Genomic DNA, 15,843 nt, shown 5'->3' with positions numbered 1-15,843 from the left:
AGGGAAAGGAATACAGTATTTTACAAATCCCCCGAGTGTCATTTCTGGATCTAGCCATGCACGCTGAGGCTTGTCTTGGCCTCCCTGTCTTACCTGTGAAACAAACAGGGCATTTGAATGTGCCTCCCATCCCCTCAAAGCTGTGCTCAATCAGGTGACACAGGAGCTTTGCCGGAGAGTCAAACATCTGGTTACACAGCTTGCACTCATGATTGATGCCTTCCTCTGCAAGGTTCAAATGATACAACTTGTTAGTGACACAGCAGATTAGCGCTGGGGAGGCAGCAGCAGTGGTGGGGAGTGCCTGTGCTGGCACACAGGGTCGGTCCCCAGAACCCCAGGATCCCCCCAGGACCCCCAGCACTCCCAGTCCCAGAGCAGGACGAGCCGCTGGCCTTCAGGGGTGCAGCCCCCACATTTCGGGAATCCGCGCGAGGCTCCCAATAACACGGCACAGCCCTGCCACAAAGGGAGAGCAGCTCTGCTCTGGGTGCAGGGTGTTAAAGAGTCAAACAGCACTTAAGAGTACTTCAATTGTGTGAATTCAACCACCAACACTGACAGAGGGATGAAGTGATGTCTTCACCTCAGAGTACACTGCAAACACACAGGAGAGGAAGGAACTATTGGAGAATAGCAGGAGCTGAGAGCACAGTGTCGGTGCAAATTGTTGTATCTCTTGGCTTTTTACAAGGTGAAGAGAGACCACTGACCGCATTTAAACATGATCTGAAAGTGTAATTTCCTTGTCATATATCTTAAATAGTGAATACACAGGGCCCATTTTAAATGCCTCTATATTCTAACTGCACTCAGTGAAAAAGCAGTAATTATTACTCTTGGTTCAAGCCTACCACTTTTGCAAGATGATAAGTTTCTCTGCTTCTCTATTTACTGAAGTTTGTGCTTCTGGGTGCAGTCGAGCTTTTTGTTTTTTGTTTTTGTTTTTTTTTTTTTTTTTTGAGGTACCGAAGTCATATTAAAGCAATTTTCACATATAAAACTAAACAATCCTTTGGTTTTCTTGAAGGGAGGGAGAGAGGGCTGAATTTTAGAAAACATAGCATAGAGTTTATAAAAATCAGAAACTACCTAAAAAATTTTCATACTGCGGCTGGTTTCTGCAAATACTCCCTGAAAATGTGTCTTTCCTTCACTGTGGCGGCACATGAACTCATGAAAACGTATTTTAAAAATGAAACAAATATTTTCTTTTGTTCTACACTCAGCTTTATTTCTACATCCTCAAATATCAACAACTATTAATTCTTAACTCCAAGATCACTAAGAAACAGCTCCATTACTCCGTGAACCAATTCTTGCCAAATATATTTGGATCTCATGAATAATGTGAGCCCTTAGAAGCACGGTCTTTACTTACAGTTGCTTCAAATTAGCTTTTTCTCTTTTTGAAGGGGCTAAACAGAAGGGAAGAATTGCTTCCTGCGAAGCCTTTGGCACTCTCAGGATCCCAAGGCTGATTCCCTGTACAAGGCTGCCTGTGCTGCCTGGAGGCTGGCTGGGCTCTGGGACCCGTGTGGCAGTGGGTGCTCACAGGGAGCACTGCCACTGGAGCTGCCTGGGGAATGGGGAGGGAGCATGGGGACAAGTAAACAGGTGGGCTGGGAAGGAGACAAAAAGAGAAAAGGAAGAAGCCAGGAAGAGAAAGATCAAAGGGCTGGTAGCTCCGTGGCAGCAGCTCTATGAATTCCCTCGGGAGCCACAAGCAGGGACTGGGATATTTCTAGGACGCCAGGAGGTTTGCGATGCTCTGCTGGCACAGCCTCCACGGGCAGGCGTGCTGCCCTCTCTAATGTGGAGCTTTCCAAAGCAGGCCCTCTCCCCTCACTGTGGCCTAAGGCTGGATTCTCCCATCAGACCCTTGCCTGAAAAGTTCTGGCTTTGTGTGACATTTGCAACCTGCTCCAGAGGGGAGAAGAGATGGGGAAGGGACATGAGCCTCACGCTGAGCATGCCCAGCCACACCACTGTGTACAGCAACCAAATGCTGCAATAAACCCAAGAGGACAAAGCAGGAAATGGGGGGAGTGGAACAAACACCCTCTACGAATAAATCAGAGAAATCATGTTTGACATTAATTTTCTACCCTCTACATACTGGGTGTTTGGGAAACGGTGATTCATGTACAGCCTATGGTCCTGTGTGAGCACATGTGTTCATAAATACAGACAGACACATACTGATGACTAGACAGCTGCTTCTTTTCCAGCCTAAATATCTATAATTTGAGTAAAACAACAAAAAAATAAGAAACAAAACAACAACCAAAAAAAAGAAAGAAAAGAAAATGAAAAAAAGAGAAAAACAAACAATGCTCAGCATTTCAGAGTATATTCTTACAAGCTTGGTATGTTTAATTAGGTAACAGAGATTGTGTATTTTCTTGGCTGATCCCTGCAGTATTTTAAATAGTTAAACCCATAACAAACAAACTAAAACTAGAATGAAAAATAATAAAACATAATGGGTTCCTGCAGATCTGGAAATTTATCCCACTCGAGGCAAGACCTTTTGATTTGCAAATCCACTTCTGAATTATAAGGCCTTCTCCTCACCAGTGGGGGTTTTTATTCCACTCCCACAGGAGTCCATTATGTATTTCTTGTGTCTATAAAACCATCCAGAAAGAAAAAAAGGGGGAAAAAGTACCATGGTTAGCATGACAAACGTTTCTCTTCTCATGCGTGTGTATTCAAAATATGAAAATGCCCAAAGATATAGATAGAATTGCTGCTATAATCACTCTCCCCTCTATGGCATTTTACAGCATATTATTTTACACAGAAACACAGCACATGTATAGGGATACTCAGTCACCTTTGGAGAATAACTTCCTTGAATTATATAAGTTCATATAGATACATGCAAGGAGGCTTTTTGACAATGAGGTGTGACAGTCAGTCAAATGTGTGGTGCTGGGCACTAGCAACAGCAAACATATCATCATTTCCCTCATTCTTATTCGTCTTTTTTTTTTCCTAGCATGAAAAACATCTATGAGAGACCTACATAACTCAAGTGAATTATGCAGCCCCTCTCATTTGTAAAATAAAATGCATATTTTTACAGTTTGTTATGCTAGGTCATCTCCCATTTCTGAGTGTATCTGTGGAGGGATCAGTTGATTACAGGACTAAACAAGCAATGCACGGCAAACAAGAATCTTGGGTTTCTTGCCTTTTTTTCCTGAGCTCAAAATAATAAGCATTAATTTTACACTTCATTTCTCAAAAAAATAATAGGATGTGCTCTTGTTTAAAACAAGCAGGCCTGCTGGATTCTGTCAGGCTGAAACTATGTCAGGCCAAAAGAGGAACAGAGCGCTTTGTGTAAGAGTATCATGGGGAGATGATAGTATCCTGTAATGTTTTCAGTACCTACTTTTGTCTCCAAAAGCATTTGATCCCTGGCAGACACATACTTATTTCCATACTGGTCTTGAGGGAAGCCAGTAGGAATGAGAGCTGATTATCTGAATCCTGAAGGTGAAACCTGGGTGGTGCTCGCTGATGTCAAAGGCAGGCATTTGTATAAATTTGGAGGTACATAATTTACTGCCTGTTAGGGAGGATTAGTGGGCTGCACAGACCCAGCTGAACCAAGCTGGCGGAGCACGTTGCTCATTGTTCCCAAGTTCGGGTGTGTGTGCAGGATAGTTTTAAGTATGCTGATAGGGTGTTTAGTAGCACTTACATTGCCATCCTACCCATTTTAGAGTGGGAATATGCTGCTCCATAAAGCTATTTCTGCTGCAGCAATGTGCATTTAATACATATTACAATGAGTCTCTAAGCCTCTAAGAGAATCGACACCAGCAGCCTCCTGGTGAGGATGCAGTATAATTAATAATGCTGTATTAAACCCATTTACTGTATCAGCTGCATTTCTAATTATAACTACATTAATGGCAGTGTAAAAGTACACGTTAACACTGTCGTGTACAGACACGTAATACCAACAACAAGTAGAAGATTTGAACACCAAAAATCAAGATGGCATTCTCTTTACTGTTAGTTACAACTTCTCTCTTCAACTTGATTTAATAAAGCAAAAATTTTCCCTTACAGAATACCTGCAGTAGTCCTAATTTGAGAGATCAGGTAAGACAGTCTGATGCTCACTGCTGACAACATGTACATCCCACATTACAGTTTTCCAGACCAGTATATTTCTACTCTGCTGCAGCAAATTAAGCCAATAAAGGGGAATTTCTTCCCTGTACTCAGATGTTCACATCCATGAGTTAACTGTGCTTTTAATGAACTTTGAAATACTGTGATTCAGTGTAACAAAGCATTAATATACTGTGTTCACGGAGAACCTTCTCCTGTCCATTAGATCATAAATTTGGTGGAATTAAATGGGCCATGTGCTCTAATTATGGTAGAAATAAATAGAAATTGGAATGAACACAGGGAAATAAAATGAAAACTGCATGGAACTATTCTGTTTATGCAATTCATTTCCCAGCAAATAAGAAATCAAAGGGAAAAATTTATAATGTAAGAAAAGAAGGAGCTTCCCCAGCAAATTTTTTCATGTAGCTGTGGAGGAGCAAGGGGCTGGGACCAGGATAGAATAACAGTGATGGACACCACCCTCAAACACAAAGTCTGCAGAGAACAACTTTGATCCCTCACCTGCTTGGCACTACTCCACTACTGGTTTTCATTAGAAACAATCCAAGGATGGAAGTAAAACCAAGGTCTGAGAACACGCTGCAAACTGCTCCAAGGGGATGGCAAATTTGCAGATGCTCAGACGTCTGCTGTACAGTCACACTTACTCCTCTTGCTGCCTAAACCCATGACCTGCTACACAAACCATTAGGACCACATTGCTCCACTGCATTTTTGTAATTAGTCTCAGAGAATGCAGCCAATCCCTCCCCTGCCAGCACTGGGTTGAGGAGACCCCGCGCTCCAGCCCGGTGTGGCCAGCGGCACCAAGGTGCTCTGTGCCCCGGCCATTAGGCAACATGGGCGGTGAAAGGCACTGGATTGATGGCGTGGCAACAGAAATGTCACCTGGGGAGCTGGGTGCCCTCCTCCCAGGGATGCTGGAGGTCAGTTACTATGGCAACACCGAATGAGCTCAACCTTGTAACTGACCCTTATCTTTTTTTGATCTGTGGCCCCCTTGGGACCTTGGCTGGAAATCAACTGGAAAATAATCTGGTCACATATCAGAAAGAAAACTATTTATACTTATTTATTTATCCAGGTAGAGCTCATATCTCCCTTTGACGACTCGGCTGGACTAAAGACACCCATCATGTTCCCTCAGCGGTTTCAGTGGCTGTGTGGAAACACTCAGCTCAGCGCTGTGAGAAACTATGCCAAACCCCCTGCCACTGCAAAACACGCACACAAAAACTGCCACCGATATCTGTGCTCATGACTCTACTGATATATTGCCAAAATCTTGCCTTGCTCTCAGCCCCCGACTTGCCTGTGTGGATAAACATACACCTACACCCCTTCTTGGATGGTTTAATATTTTATGTTGGTATCCGCTAATCATATTCTTTTGTGCTTTATCTCTCTGCTGAAATATGATTCTGCTTTGAAATATATTTATATGATCTAGAATGGCACAACACTGATGTCTTTTATGAGCCGAAGATTGTTTAATAAAATCTTGCATTTCTACTTCATCCTTATGACAATTTTACTATTATACGTTTTCAAGGGATATGAGAGCTGTCCACTGTGGTTAGAAACATCACTTTAATGAAAAATGATAACATGGGGGCTTGGATTTTTCGAGAAACTATGTAAGGAATAGCAGCAAAAATACAGAGTTCCCAACATACATTTGTATGCAGTTTTTTTGGTTTTCCTTATATTTGCTCATGGATTAGACTCATTAAAATCAGGTCTGTTCATCATAGTTTTCCAAAGGGCGGGCAGCCCAGACAACGGTTTATCAGCACAAAGGCCAATTGCTCTTCTTCAGGTGGGGAGACTCTTTGGGGAAATGGGATTCAGGAAATCAGGGACTATATTAGGAGACAGAAGCCACAGGACTTGCTAATGCTAGAGGAAGTGCCTATGGACTCCTGGTAACAGACTCCAAGGTTACTTGAGATGTACTTCTTCGGGCTCAAAAAGGTATTCTTTTCCATGCTAAATTAGCCTAACCACACAACGGGCTTTAAACTCTTTCATCATCTTAGGGGGCCTCGAGCTCAAAATATGCAGAATTAGATGCCAAATTATTTATAGGGTAGCTTGTAAGTTCACTGCCTCCAGTGTATGTCAGTACACTGCAATATTAAAATGACCATCAAAAAGAAGCATGGTCCCGGAGGGGCTGGGGATGAGATTGCAGGAGTTTCCTCCTGACTGCGAGTTGCTGTGCTCCTGGCCGCGGGCTGTGCGCTCCCACTGCGCCGCGCTCCGGAGGGGAACGCTGAGCCTCACACACACGGGATGGGGCTGCCAGGCCCAGCTCCATCAACTTAATTTTCAGTTTACAAGAAAAATAAAATCTGAAAGTTCAAAGGAGTTCATGGAGTTGTGCATCATCTATCTCTGACTGCAGAGCCCCAGAGGGACCTGCCTGCAGAGCTTTATTTTAGATTTAGATATTAATCTGGTAAACTGCATAAAGATAATTTATAGAAATGCACAATACTTTAGCACAATAACTTCAGACTTTATCAGTCTTTCTCCAAAGACGCCTTTTTTTAATAGCTTATGTTAAAAATTTTTGTGGACTAAAACCTGATAGGTCTGATTGTTCCTTCATAATAGTTGATTAAGAAATAACTCTACTGGCTTCCTCCATGCAAAAATGGAAATGCAAAACCCATACAGGAAAAGAAACACCTGCTGTCTTTGAGTGTGTGAGTCCACACAGCTACATAAAGAATTAGCTTTAACCAGACTAATGAAACCCTAGGAATGACTAGAGTTTAGTAAGAACACCTCATTCCCACACAATTCAACTCAAGTCATGTATTTCAATGTTTTGAAATACTCACAGTTGTGTTATATCAAGTTCAATGTGAAATATAACCTGATGAAACTGAAGTAAGGCAGCCCTGAATCCATGGCCACACAGTATTCCCCGCGCTATCCTCCTCAAGTCATTGTGTTGCTAAAAACTAAATATACCTTATTGTTCTTGGTCTCCTCCCTGGGAGCAGCTCCCTGTACTGCTACACAGCAGGAATACATTCATCCTCTCATCCTACTGGCAATACTACATCGAAGAGCCCAGTACAAACAGCAATAACTAGCATCTACTTGGCATCTATTCTTCTTGTGAAATTAAAAATTAAAATTAAAACATCATTATACTCTTATTAAACATCCCACTGGAATATGCTGATGCTTTAAAAACATGCAAGGCTTTAAACCTACTTTAAATAGGTGTAAAGCCCTTTTTTACTCCTTTTACAGGAGTAAAAATTCCCCAGCCTCAGCAGAGGCCCCAGAGCTGTGAGGTGCCCCCTCCCCAGCACATCCCACCTGTGCCTCCTGCAGGGCCAGCGTGTGGCAGCTGTGGTCACTCAGAGGCCACCAGAGCTGCCAGGACCTGCCAGCCACGAGGTGCCAAAGGCAAAGCATTCCCTCCCACGGGCAACTCCTCCCCTGCCTGGCTGCAGGGTAGCAGCTGCTGCAGTAGTCCACAGCTACTGCTCAAAAGGCATTTTCCTTCTTGCTGGGTGCATTTTTGTGTTCCTGAGCTGGGGATGCAAGGCAGGGTGAGCAGCCCCCGGAGCTAACCCAGCACACCCAGGACAGCACACCGTGTTTGGTAAAACATCAGCTCCCACTGATGTGTATCACTGATCTTCACATTACCATTTCCCAAGTACACATTGACATGATAGACTTTAAATCTATCGTGTAAATACTCATCAGATTAATGGTCTCTAATAGTATATAATTAACATGACAGGCTACAAGCCAGTTGTTGTCAACTACACTCAGCAATGCATAGAGTAAGAGAAAGGCATACACTGCTCCCATGATGGCATCAGGGAAGCAGAAAAACCGGTAAAAGCAGAAATAGAAAGAAAACTCTTAAAAAGAAAACCACCTAAATATACAATTTAACTGAGAAACACTGAAGGTTCTTTCAGGCATCAAAACATGATAAATGTCAATTTTTTTAATATTTTTTTTTTTTTAAGTGTGGGAGGGTAGACTTTTATTTCCATCAGCAAAGAAAAATTCTATTATCCCTGCATTGGTGCAATGCCTCCTGAGTGAGTACAGGTGAATTGGCACAAGGGGCCTTATTCTGATACTGCAAATGCTGCATAAACATGGAAATACATATCCAGCAATGTAAACTTTACAGCAGTAGCAGCTCAGGTCAAATTAAAGATTACATTAGCATAGATATCTGGGAAATGGTGCAGTGGGCATAGAGTTAAAAATGCATTTGAAAACCAAACATGAGCATTACTTGTGTAGCAGATCACCAAACACTCAGAGACTGGCCAGATGCTGCACCCCCATAATGCTGGGGCAATTTGCACCACTTGCTCAAATAAATGCATTTCTTTTAAATATGTATTAATTTTGTTTTCTTATTAATTAACAGTATTCCTAGGGAAAAGTGTCTGGTTAAAAAACAGTCTCTTATGGCATTGTTATTAATGTAAAGACCAAATTTCTTTGAAATACCTACAGAAAAGCAAAAACCCCAGAAACATCTCTCAGCTTTTTCTTGGAAAATAAAAATTATGGTTACCCAGCTATCTTGGCAGTATCATTCAGCACAACTGCACCAGAGCTTACTTTTTCATCTGAAGGTTGAACACATGTCATAGGCCAGCCACAGAGAGGCTCCTGTCCCCCACCCCTACCCCAGGACGGTGCCTCCTTCACTCCTTCACTCCGGCTCGGAGACACAAGCCAGTTATTGGGGATGGCAAAATGAGATGCTACTGCAGAGAGAACCAAGGGTAACTAAATAAGGTGTGTCTGGCTAAGATAGGTAACTGATTTTGCATGGCACAAATATCACTCAGAGCTCGTTAAGTGCAAATATGCCCAAAAGAATGAATCTCCCCTATGAGACATATTTTTGAATATGGAATCCTAGGGTGCAGTAATGCATGATATTCCTTAAAGCAGTCAAAAAGAAGAATCTGCATGAAAACAAGAAAATATCTTAAGCATCTCTGCATTATGCAGACATATATTCCTGTACTGTGGGATTATGTGCAAGTAAATGTACAGAGCATCTCCCATTGATACTGGTGGAATTTGCTTGATTAACATTCCACAGTCCAGGTGGAAATCAAAACATATGGCAGCTTCATCTTGAATAAGAAGAGAAACTACAACCCAGTGACTTTCTGGAAGAGATCTCACAGCTGAACAAGGGCTCTGCATAACACAGACTATAAAGTTACTCTGGGTAGTGCTCATCTAACATACAAACATGGATTACAATGCATAAAACCTAATATCAAACTCCTAAGACCTTTACACGTGTTCTTTGTCCTGCACATGAGCCAGCCAGCTCACACACTTCACCTATGATCTGGAGCTGGACAGGCAGCACTGAAGCAGTTGCCCTGAGGTCTGCACAGAAGGAGGGCTCAGGGCCAGCACACACATCCTGTAGAGCTGTGAGGGGCACCAGTGGTAGGGAAACATGGGCAGAACCTTATTTTGAGATCCTAAACTCAGAGGACTTAGCTTCTGTCTTTGTAAACAAATTTCTTTCCATTTTACTGTGAGTAGCTTGGTCAGGCATATATAGCTGTTGGCAGATACTCTGTTAGTGCACAACATGGCCAGCTTGCTTTTTTGGGCTTTTTTTGGAAACAATTTTCTTCATTTTATATGTCATTAGCATTTTAATCCATTAAAATCCATTAAAGCCATTAAAGCTATGTGCAAATGCTCACATTGCAGACAGACTCTGAAGAACATATGTGGTCTGTGACAGAAAACTTAGTGTAAAAGATAAGGAAAGTCTGCATTTTTGGTTAAATAAAGTCCTACAGTGGTGCTGAAGCAGCCCTCTTCCAGCCACTTGAAAGTGAGAGCAGGCCACTTATCAAAACACAAGGACATTCAGAAGGCTCTGATGGCTCATTAACAGCAGGAATCCTACAGAGCTATTTTTGCTTAAACTCACCTAGATTTCATGCTCATGGCATTGTAAAGGTTTCCTGGCCTCTCTGCAACTCCTCTTATTCTCAGAAGTTACATTTAAAAATAAAATTAAATTAAAAAAAAATAATAGAAATACCAAGCCCCAGGCCTCTGCCCAAAATGAAGCACCAAGATGTTCCCAGCAGGATGGTTGGTGCATACAGGGTGTGCATGGTACAGACTGGAGCCATGCAGAGGTGGCTGAGATGACTTGGAAAGATCCAAAGGTGTAGTCAGTTTGCTGTAGAGAAAGGCCTGATGTGCAATCACTGAATTTGAAAGAGACTTAGGGGTATCCACCTAATAAATCCACATGAGAAGAACCATATTCCACAGCCCTGCAAAAGTTACTGAGAAAGAATGAAAAATGAGAGGAAAGATCAAACTGCTTTTCAGCTGTGCCCTCAAATAAAATAAGATTCTTAATCAAGCCATCATGGAGTCTCTGCTTCAACCAAAATGGTTTCTCTCTGTCAGAGACCAGCTACCCACCATTTTATTTTTATTTTTTTTTTGTGTGTGTTCTTATTTTAACCTCAGATTCAACAATCGGCATTAAGAAGTCGGCATTTGCTCCTATCACCCCAGAGAGGTAGGGAAGATACAATCGTATATATGCAAAATAGGTATGAACTCTGATAACAATACTTTGCCTGTAGGCAAAAATTGACTTTTTAAATGGCAGCCACTATAATAATGTTAGCCTAAGACCCACCCTTGAAGGATTTTCCACTGCTTAGTAAAAACAAGGTACATGCTGACAGGAAAAGCAAAGAGTTTGGGCGCCGATAAGATGGGGAATGTTTTAGTGGGAATGGGGGAAAACAAAGTTGTACAATAAAAGTAAAAGGTCTGTCCCACTGAACTACAAATACACCTGCTGAACCAGCATGGAGGGGGTGAAGTGGCCGGTCTATAGCCACAGAGGCAAGAAGGGCTGCCAAGATATGTATCTTAAAGCTTGTTAGTCTCAACCAGCAGCACCTGAAAAGGCCTTGGGATGCCTTCCCCAGACAGCTGATCCTTTTGGAAAACTGCTGACAGAGGAAGGCTCTAAAGCAATTGTCTATAGGACGAGTGGTAGATGATGCCTACTCTTTACATTTCTCTTCCTTATGATTACCAACAGAAAGTGCATTTCTGCACAAGAATACCCCACAAAACCCCACAAAAACAGGGCTTCCTTTCTAATCACACCTGAGGAGTGATCAGAAAAGTCCAACTCCTCAAGGGAGTACTTTTGGAGATCTGGGATGCCCTGGTACCACCCATGTGCCCGAACTGCCCCAGCAGCTACAGGGAGCAGTGCCAAGGCCACCCAGCCCCAGTGTGACCAGCCACTCCTCCAGCAGGCACTGGCCCTGGCAGGCTGTGGGGCACATTCCAGGAAGAGGCATGCAAGCACCATGGTACACTCAACAGTTGAATCTTTGCAGCTAGATGAGCATCAGTTATGCATTGTGTCAAAATCCAAATGCTAGAGCAATTCAAAGAAACAGCATGAGCAAAGCAAATGCCAAAGAAATTAAAAATATGTCTAAAACTGTGACAGAGTACTCGGGTACTTTGCACGTAACATGATCAATCATCTCTCATCGAAGATTTCAAATACTTGGGAAGAGATTACAAAAATATTCAAAGATACAATATTTGTATTTTGAATGCTAATTTGACACAAAGGAGTGTGCATGAGGGAATGTTTATAATCAGCACTCCAATAAACTCACAAATGACTCTAGTATTTTATAAGCTTGTTAGAAACAAATCACTCCCTTAGCTTATATTTCACTTACTGATGAATAATAAAAGGCCTCAATACACAAAGAGTAAATTCAAAATGTTTTCCTCTTGTTTTATCTTCTATGACAATACTGGAACCCTCTCGTTCAGGCTGTGATTCCCAAACATACCTCTCCAGGTTTTATGGCTAAATATTGATTTCTTTGTACAAGCAGAGGCAGATTTGAATCTTGGTTCCTGCTCCCACCCCCAGTGCAAAACAGATGCCCTGGTCTGGAGGTGAACAGCAGTGGCTGGGCTTGCCCCCTGCCCTCCAGGGGGAAGGAAACATGTCCAGCTCTGCCAATTTATGCAGCAGTGAAGGTGCAGTCTGAGTGCTCAGTCTTATGAGGAAGAGGAGAAGATATGCCCACCTTGCACACCTCCTGGAGCAAAGCACAGGACAGTCAAGCAAGAGTATAAAAAGAGACTTTGCAATATCCTCATAAACCTGCAGCGGTCCTAACAAACACATCCACTGCTTCAGTTGGTCTGCAAAGGCCTGGGCCAGGTGTCAGTACAGTACAGGCTTCTGTGACCACCCAAATACCCTGAAAACCTTGATGCAACAGCCCAGTAATTGTCCACAGCTGAAAAACCCCTTTAGCCTGTTTAAAACCACCAGGATGCTATAATGCAATACAAATCATGCTTCAGCAGACAACATAACACCTACACCTTCCAAATGCTATCAGTTATACACCAGCTCAGACCAATAATGCTCTAGATGTGAGCACAGGAGACCAGTGCTAGCCATCAAGCCCTGGCAGTAGCTGTGCCGTGGTACCCACGTGTGCCATGATAGCTGGATTTCAGAAGTAATTGCTGCATGGGTCGGCGTGCTGGATTCATAAGTGGTAAGTAGCACAAATGGAGGGAAACAAAAGTTGGCAGAACAATGCCTCATTTTTCTAATGTAACTAAGTGCTGAATGTGGTAATGGGAATTGTGGGGATACTTGTCTTTATGCTCTTATTTACCCAATAGAAATAATACAGGGATATTCTAATGTAGGTTTTTACTTAATGTACAGTTAAGCATTACACAAACATTTTATTGTGGTCTGTAAAGATGATCTATTTAGAATAGCTGAAAAAAACCCCACTGCATTCAAGCATAAGTGTTTCTGGTAGGCACAAAAATGCAGAGCGAATATGCAAAGTGAATGTAACACAGACTTTTGTTCTAGATGGCCCTGTTGCTTCATGCACAGGCATCACACATCTTCACCACCCCTGAAAGAAAAACCAAACGCTGCCACGGACCAAACTGGATAGACACACAGCACCTTTGCAATTGCATTAAGATACTGAAGTGAATCAACACAGCCAGGCCTACTCACAGCCCTGGACCCACTGGTGCTGCAGAGGATGAGGTGTGAACTTGAGGCAGTTTCTGTAACATGCCTGGTGCTGGGACTGGCCTGGTGGTCTTCACAGGGAGCTGGGAATCACTGCAGTATTGCAGAATACATAACAAATCTTGCACAGCCCCTACTATTATTAACCATGATTCAGGTGTGCATTGAGCTGATTAAGCAATAAGTCATTACAGACATACAGCTTACGATTCACATTTCCAGAGTACATTATAAGATGTTTTTACTTCTAAAATTGTTAATGGCAGAGCCATGAGAATTTTTTTTTTTTCACCTGTGGACAAGCCATAAAGCATTGTATAGGAATTTACTAAATGTAACACTGACAAGGGATACACTTCCAAAGTAAATCTCAGGGCTCCAGTGCCATGGCTACATGGCACTGCCACTGCTATCCTCCTCAGGGACAGAGACCACCCGTCAGGGAGCTCAGCTCCCTGACCTTCCACTCTGGCCAGCAGCTGGAGCAAAGGGAAGGCTGCAGATGGAGCATCCCAGAGGGTGCTCCACGGTGTGGGTGAGAGGTCTGATGGAGGAAGACCAGGCAAAGGAATGTGGAGCATGGCTGTCCCACAACAATGTTGCTGCCATCCCTGTCACTTCCATGCCACTCCTATGGGAAACTGCTCTTGCCACAGGCTTCCCTCCCCTCACTGCCTCCAGCACCACAGGTGAGGTGCAGTGCTCTGGGGCACTTTTGTGTTTTAAAAGCAGTGCTGGTGTCTGAAACCCCCAACCACTTAAGCCAGTAGCAAAGTTTATAGTCTGCACCCAGGTGTCTCTCCAAGGATGAGTGTAAAGACCAGCACACCCCAAGTCACCAAGCAAGGGGCCCCCTCAGCCTCTGTTCCTCATCCCCAGGTGGTGCAGAGGAGTAGGGAGGCACAACATCCTTGGGGCAGAATTCCGTATACACTGTTCCAATATCAGCTCTTCAGCCCCCAGAGAGAATAGTAACTAATCCCCGACCACTCAATAAACTTCATGTTAATGGATGGCAGGAAAAACCATATAATTTCTCAGAAAGGAAGATAATTACTGGGGGCATGGGAAATGCTAAAAATGCAGGAAACAAACAGCTGAAGGAAAACCCATACAGGACATGTCAGGGTTTCACAACAAAAATGCTGTCAACGTGCCAGAGGGTGTGTCAGCAACCTCAGTGCTCTTCAGTCTGAAGTCACTGGGATCTTCCCTACGGCCAGGGGCTGCAATTTTTACTCTTTAGGTCCATCTTTGATATTATTGAAACAGAGACATGAATTTGAAAAGGAAAAAAAATCATGTTATGAAGAAAACAGGAAAATACACTTTCAGGGGGGAAGGGTCATGCTAGTTTAAATGAGTGAGTAAATGTAAATGCTCTCCATTTTTACAGAAGTGTCCCAAGTACAGTGCCCTCCAGGATTCTCCTTTGAGTTATCCATGTATTTTTGAAAAGCTTTTCTGGAGAAAATAAGTACTCCTTATTTCCAGGAATGAAAACAAAACAAACCATCCTCAGACAGCTGGCAGGACAGGCAGGGCACAGCCCAGGCTCGCTCTGGGGTTGCCCCCTCTGTCTCCATGCCTGGCAGGTGTCTCCGAGGAGGGGAGCACACCAGCTGCTCTCAGCCATGACTGAAGCCAGGCACCTCAGGCATGAGTGGTGACAATCCCAGGCCTTTCTGGCAGGGACTTTCCTGTGCCCAGCACCCCACTGCCTACACAAAGAGCTGGGCCAACCCCAGCCCAGGCATCGGGCCCTGATCACAGAGTCACAAGATGGCAATTTCTAAAGGATCACAAAACATACAACATCATTTACACTGTTATTGACAGGAGCTAAAAGCCTTCCTGTACCACTCAATTCCTGCTACATGCAAGTGAAGTCAGAGAAAGAATTTTTGGTGGCAGTCCTTGTGTCACAGGTTGTCCAGTTGTCCACTGGCACATTGTGCCCAGCTCGTCTGGCAGCCACCAGCACAGGCAGGGCAGGGCGGACCCTGCGCCCGTCTGACGTCGGGAGCAACATCTGAGCACAGGACCCAGCACAGTGTCCTCACCTGCATGGGCACAGTTGCAAAAACCGGAGAGGAATTTAAATTGTTTCATCTCACCCTTTTGTTTCCATTTGCTTTTCAAAGCAGAGGAAGCATTTATCAAGAAAGATTTTTAAAATAATTAATTATCACCATCATCAAGTCAAGCTCCCTGGTGCCTTTGCTGTCCAGCACCTGCCCGAGTCCTCTCCCCCCTCAGTGAAGGATCTACCATCTCTGCACCATCCTTGTGCTTTGGAGCTCTAAAACACTATTAAAATCAATTCACTTGATGTCAAAAGCTCTCTTTCTCCTTGTACCCACCAGTACAGCCGTAGTATTCATCAGATTTTTACCACCAGGATTAATGTTATAAAATGTCACTTGCTACAGTAAAATTTATCAACATTATTATATACCATAGAAACTGCCACCACAGACAAATGCACTACATTAAAATTTTGTCTAGAGCTCCCTAGAGGAAACATTTGCTGCAATTTGTGTAACAGTTTA

General features: G+C 43.3%; 1 protein-coding gene across 2 annotated transcripts in view; it reads right to left on the bottom strand.

Annotated features, from left to right (window-relative positions):
• The window catches only part of ZNF423 (zinc finger protein 423), a 159,548-nt gene that overhangs the window by 22,854 nt on the left and 120,851 nt on the right, over positions 1-15,843 (bottom strand). For both annotated transcript variants that reach the window (XM_062500123.1, XM_062500124.1), the window contains one exon: positions 94-225. In XM_062500123.1, the coding sequence (XP_062356107.1) occupies positions 94-225 (132 nt within the window). The remainder of the gene's footprint in view (positions 1-93; positions 226-15,843) is intronic.

The sequence above is a fragment of the Cinclus cinclus genome, chromosome 11, assembly GCF_963662255.1.
Source record: "Cinclus cinclus chromosome 11, bCinCin1.1, whole genome shotgun sequence".
Lineage (NCBI taxonomy): Eukaryota > Metazoa > Chordata > Aves > Passeriformes > Cinclidae > Cinclus > Cinclus cinclus.
This window is presented reverse-complemented; position numbering and strand designations above follow the sequence as displayed.